This window comes from Rhinopithecus bieti, unplaced genomic scaffold, assembly GCF_001698545.2.
Source record: "Rhinopithecus bieti isolate Rb0 unplaced genomic scaffold, ASM169854v2 scaffold_17429, whole genome shotgun sequence".
Classification (NCBI taxonomy): domain Eukaryota; kingdom Metazoa; phylum Chordata; class Mammalia; order Primates; family Cercopithecidae; genus Rhinopithecus; species Rhinopithecus bieti.
The window spans coordinates 699,357-705,589 of NW_016808905.1; the positions used below are offsets into that span (position 1 = coordinate 699,357).

The following is a 6,233-nucleotide window of genomic DNA, read 5'->3' on the forward strand; positions in this document are numbered from 1 at the left end:
TCTCGATCTCCTGACCTCGTGATCCGCCCGTCTCGGCCTCCCAAAGTGCTGGGATTACAGGCTTGAGCCACCGCGCCCGGCCAAATTTTTTATATTTTCAGTAGAGACGGGATTTCACTGTGTTAGCCAGGATGGTCTCGATCTCCTGACCTCGTGATCCACCCACCTCAGCCTCCCAAAGTGCTGGGATTACAGGCGTGAACCACCGTGCCCCGCCGTTCATTTGCTTTTCTAACTGGGAACATGAAGACACCTGAGAGGGGTGGAGCCCACGGGAGGGGCAGGGATAAACACCCCAGCGCTTTTCCCCACTGGTGTCTTGTTCTTTCTTCTACTTCACCTTTCCTTTTTTTTCAACTTGTATATTAAGTTCAGGGGTACAAGTGTAGGTTTGTTGTATGGTAAACTTGTGTCACGGGAGGGGGTTGTTGTACAGATTATTTTGTCACCCAGGAATTAAGCCTCTAAATAATTCAGGGGGCCCCAGCATTTGCAGAAGTTACCTTCTGGCTTTAGAAGGATTTCTGAAAAGTTTGATGTCAGTGAAAAAAAATTTTTTTTTTAATTTAATGTGCTGGCTAAGATGCTGGCTATTTAAACTTGGAATGAATGAATCCCTGGGCAAAAAGGAAACTTTTAGGAGCATGCATAAGCACACACCATACTCTGGCTAAATTAGATTTTCTAAAATTGGGCTTTCCTAAAGAAAGGCATATGGTAGACGGCCATAGGCCAAGTGAACCGGATTCAGGAAGTGTTATTTCATGAGCACGTTTCCCAGGGAGGTTTGAGATGTTTCTAACAGAGCAGGAATGCACTTCCTATCACATAGTACTCAGCCCTGGAAGCTCGGAGCCGGACGACCTGCACAGGCCCCTTTTGTTCACTGGGAAACTTCCACATCCCTGTGTCAGCATGATAAAGAGCTAACTTTGTTTTCAACGAAGAGTTGGAAAATTATTTTAATCTCTGCATTAAACTAGGTGCAAAATTGCCTCTCTACCTAGGAATCACACTGCATAATTGCACATTATCTACATTTTCAGTCATACCTTGAATAATACTTCTTGAGTTCATGAGGAGGTCAGTGTGGGGCTGGGAAGACCCCTAGACTTCCCTGTGTAGGTGTGGCCTGACGCAGCAGCAAAGCCCTGGTGATCATGCACACTTCTGCTTAAGGCAGAGGTGTGAATCATTATATCACCATGGCTGGCTAGCTTCAGAGGAACCGAAAAAATGAAAACACTTGGCGTTGCTCATTAGCAAAGGGAAATACACAAATGTTGAGGGACTCTTCGTGTCAGAGCCGCACTCTTCTGTTTTGATCTGGTAAGCAGAGCACTCTCCATGCCCACTTCAGGCTTCTGGCTGAGAGTCCTCTTTTAGCTGTTGTACCTGTTGCTGAGGATCTTGGTAGCGGGCTAGCCACAAGGGGCTTTAGAAACTAGGAGCATTTCAGCATCAACTGTTTTAACTGGAGTTAGATCCATTTTGTGATTTGATTTGATTTTTCTTTTTTAGAGACGCACTCTCACTCTGTCTTGCAGGCTGGAGTGCAGTGACATAATAATAGCTCACTGCAACTCGACCTCCTAGGCTCAATTCATCCTCCCACCTCAGCCTCCCAAGTCACTGAGACCACAGGTGCATGCCACCACGCCCAGCTAATTTTTATATTTTTTGTAGAGACAGGGTCTTGCTTGTTGCCCAGGCTAGTCTCAAACTCCTGGCTTCAGATGATCCACCGCCTCGGCCTCCCAAAGTGCTGGGATTGCAGGCGTGAGCCACTGCACCAGGCCCCATTTTGTGATTTAATTCTCATTGTAGACTGACATTTTCTACAGCAGTTTTTCAACAATAGTATTGTAGTTGAGGGGCCACATTTGGGGCTGGAGCTGGGTAATTCTTTACTATGGGAGCTTTCCTGTTTATTGCAGGGTGTTTAGCAGCACCCTGGGCCTCTACCCACTAAATGCCAGTAGCAACCCCCATCCCCACAAATTGTCTAAACCAAAAATATATCCACACATTGCCAAATGTTCCACAGGACACAAAATCGCACACCCATTCACATACCCCCTCCCCCCCACACACACACACACGCACACACACTTTAAGAATCACTGCTCTGGCCAGGCGCGGTGGCTCATGCCTGTAATCACAGCGACTTTGGGGAGCTGGGGCAGGCGGATCACTTGAGTTCAGGAGTTTAAGACCAGTCTGACCAACATGGTGAAACCCCGTCTCTACTAAAAATGCAAAAATTAGCTGGGCATGGTGGTGCATACCTGTAGTCCCAGCTACTCAGGAGGCTGAGGCAAGAATCACTTGAACCTTGTAGGCAGAGGTTGCAGTGAGCCAAGATCATGCTACTGCACTCCAGCCTGGGCAACAGAGTGAGACTCCATGTCAAAAGAAAAAAAAAAAAAAATCACTCCTCTATAGGAAAGAGGCAGTATAAAATAATCTTTTTCCTAAGCTGGTTGTGCATTTTAAATAGATTCCTGGCTGGAAACAATGGCTTACGTCCATAATCCCAGCACTTTGGGAGGCCAAGGTGGGCGGATTGCTTGAGCTCAGGAGTTTGAGACTAGCCTGGGCCACATGGCAAAACCCCGTCTGTACTAAAAATACAAAAATCAGCTAGGCATGATGGCACACGCCTATAATCCCAGCTACTTGAGAAGCTAGGGTGGAAGGATGGCTTGAGCCCAGGAGGTAGAGGTCTCAGTGAGCTGAGATTGGTTCACTGCACTCCAGCCTGAGAGACAGAGCCAGACCCTATCTCAAAAAAACAAAAACAAAATAAACAAACAAACAAATAAATAAATAAATAAAGTAGATTCTAAGATTTTACACACATTGAACCCTGTGTGTTACTGGTTTGTCCTCTACATGGAGTAGACAGGTTTTCTCTTTGAGTGGCCTTCACAGAAGCTCAGACTCTTACTCATTCTACTCTCTTGTACTCATGCATTGCTAATAATATTTCATCTGATTATTAATCCAGGAGCAGGCTGTTAAGCATGTTCACTCGTGCTGCTATATTTCTTAGTGAGTTCTCACCACGTGCCCTGATGGTGAGCAGCCTCATCTCTTAAACAGGATTCCCGCACGGTTGAGAACCCGTCCACCTTTCTTGGCTTGTTATGATGAGAGCTTACACTTTTGGGAGGTAGAACTCCATCTGACATGGAGAAACATGGTCCTTAGAGTCAGACAGATCTGGATTCAAATCCCACTTCTCCTGCTTGCAAGCCAGATAGCCTTGGACTGAGATGGAACCTGCATGCCTGTTTACCCTTATGAACACGGGGATGATTTTGTCTACCTGGCAGGGTTCTGCATGGCCTTAGTGAGATCCTGTATGTCAGACATCAGTAAATGGTAACTTGTTATCTGTCAGTTGATAGCTGTAAGGTATGAATTGCCATCTTTGTAGGTCAAAAACCATCAAATATTGGCAACTTCATACAATTGGACCTAATATGTAAACCCCAGGTCACCATCACGCTGTCTTCTTCGCTCTGTGGATATCCAGCAGATGAAAGGGATGGTTCTGCTTTTATATTTTACTGTTTTCCTGCTGCTTCTGAGGGGGCTTCCTGCCAGCACAATCTAACGAACTTCAGAGAGGACAAAGTCAGTCTCTGCCGTCATCAGTGTTCATAGCCAGCATGTAGTTTTCAAAGTGTGTACCACATGAAGTTGCACTCTTCCAACCTTCCGGCCAGTTTGTGTGGAAATAACCTGAATTGTATTAATAGCAGTTCTTCAGTTTGGGACTGCCGGGGGATGCTTGGTTTGTTTTCTGTTGTTTATTCCCTGGGTGCCCGTCTTGGGCAAGCATTTCTCTGATGTCTCTGTTTCTGTGGCAGGTCACTCTGCTGATTGCCTTCATCTGCGTGCGGAGCTCCCCGTGGACCAAAAACTACAGCGCCTACAGCTACTTTGAAGTGGTCACCATTTGCGACTTGATAATGATCCTCGCCTTTTACCTGGTCCACCTCTTCCGCTTCTACCGCGTGCTCACCTGTATCAGCTGGCCGTTGTCGGTAAGAGAGTGGCCTGGCCCTGTCCTCCTCATGCACAAGTCAGGATGTCAGCTGGCGTACTGAGACCTGACAGAGTTTTTCCCGTCTGTCCATCTCACCTCTTTACCCATTCTTTGCTGCCTCTGCCCTGAATTTCCTGTTGTTTGGTGAGCATCTCTGCCTGATGTCCTGCTGGTTTTTAAAACTCACTTTCCAGCTACAAGAAGGCTGTGACTATTGCCTCGTGCTTATTTTCTCAAGCAACAGAGAATGGCTGTGTGTATGAGTTGAGAAAAGGAACATGGAAGGAAGGGTATTGATGCTGTTGTGAGGATCGAATGATAAGATTTTCTGGCTAAAAGGGACTAGTAGGGGCTGAAGAGACAGTCAGAAGTTGCCAGACTTTTTCTTCCCACTGTATTATTTTTTTAAGTTTCATTGAGATGCAGTTCACATGCTGTGTTGTTCACCCATTTCAAGGGTACAATTCAATGGAGTTTAGTATATTTCCAGAGTTGTACGACCATTACTACAGTCATCTTTAGAACATTTTCATCATTTCAGAAAGAAATTCCATTCGTTTTAGCTGTCATCTCCCTAACACTCATCCCTCCGGTCCTAAGCAATCACTAATCTTCTGTCTCTAAAATTTTTCTACTCTGGACATTTCATGTAAATGGAATTGTATTTGTGGTCTTTTGTAACTGGCATCTTCCACTTAGCAGAATGTTTTCATGGTTCATCCATGTTGTAGCATGTATCATATTTCATTCCTTTTCTTCTTTTTAGAGACAGGGTCTCACTCTGTCACCCAGGCTAGAGTGCAGTGACGTGATCACAACTCACTGTGGCCTCAACCTCCCAGGCTCAAGTGATCTTCCCACCTCAGCCTCCCAAGTAGCTGCGACTACAGGTGCATGCCACCACACCTGGCTAATTTTTGCATTTTTTACAGAGATGAGGTTTCACTGTGTTACCCAGGCCAGTCTAAAACTCCTGGCCTTAAACAGTCCTCCCACCTTGGCCTCCCAAAGTGCTAGGATTACAGGCATGAGCCACCATGCCAGCCCTTTTTATAACCAAATATTATTCCATTGTGTGGATAGACCAGACTGCATTTTGTTTTTCATTCATCATCAGTGGACCTTTAGGTTGTTTTTACCTTTTGGCTATTATGAATAATGCTGCTATGAACATTCGTATGTAAGTTTTTTGTGTGAACATATTTTCATTTTTCTTTGGTATATATCTAGGAGTGGAATTGCTGAGTCATATGGTCACTTTGTGTTTAATTGTTTGAGGAACTGCCAGACTGTATGCCAGAGTGGCTGCACTTTTACATTCCCACCAGGAGTGTGTGAAGCTTCCAATTTCACCACGTCCTTGCCAACACTTATTATCTGACTTTCTGATTCCAGCCATTCTAGTGAGTGTACAGTGTTATTTCCTGTGGTTTTGATTTTCAGTTCTCCAATGAGTAATGATGTTAATCATCTTTTCATGTGCTTTTGGCCATTTGTATATTTTCTTTGAAGAAATGTCTATTCGAGTCCTTTGCCTATTTTTTAATTAGGTTATTTGTCTTTTCATTATTGAGTTGTGAGAATTCTTTCTATAGTCTGGATAAAAGTCCCTTATCAGCTATATGACTTGAAAATATTTTCTCCCATTCTATTGTTTTTCACTTTTTTGATGGTGTCCTTTAAAGCACAAGTTTTTAATTTTGATAAATTCAGTTTATCTAATTTTTTTTAGCTCACGCTTTTCTTATATATAAGAAGCCATTGCCAAATTCAAATTGTGAAAATGTACTTCTATATTTTCTTCCAAGAGTTTTATAGTTTTAGTTCATATATTTAAATATTTGATCCATTTTGAGTTAATGTTTTTTGCATAGGGTGTGAGGTAAAGATTCATTTCATTCTGTTGCATGTAGATATCGAATTATCCCAACACCATATGTTGGAAAGACTATTCTTTCCTCCATTGAATGGTATTGGCACCCTTGTTGAAATCAGTTGAACATTAAATACATGGATTTATTTCCGGACTCTCAATTCTATTCCATTGATCCATATGTCTATCTTTATGCCATTATCACGCTATTTTGGTTACTGTAGCCTTGTAGTAAGTTGTAAAACTAGGAAATATGCAGCCTCCCAATTTGTTCTTCTTTTTTTTTTTTTTTTTTTTTTTTTT

The 6,233-nt window shown here is 43.4% G+C and overlaps 1 protein-coding gene across 1 annotated transcript in view; it reads left to right on the forward strand.

Annotated features, from left to right (window-relative positions):
* CMTM7 (CKLF like MARVEL transmembrane domain containing 7) overlaps positions 1 to 6,233 on the forward strand; it is a 67,823-nt gene that overhangs the window by 50,966 nt on the left and 10,624 nt on the right. The window contains 1 exon segment of the mRNA XM_017887684.1: positions 3,879 to 4,055. Coding sequence (XP_017743173.1) covers positions 3,879 to 4,055 — 177 coding nt within the window.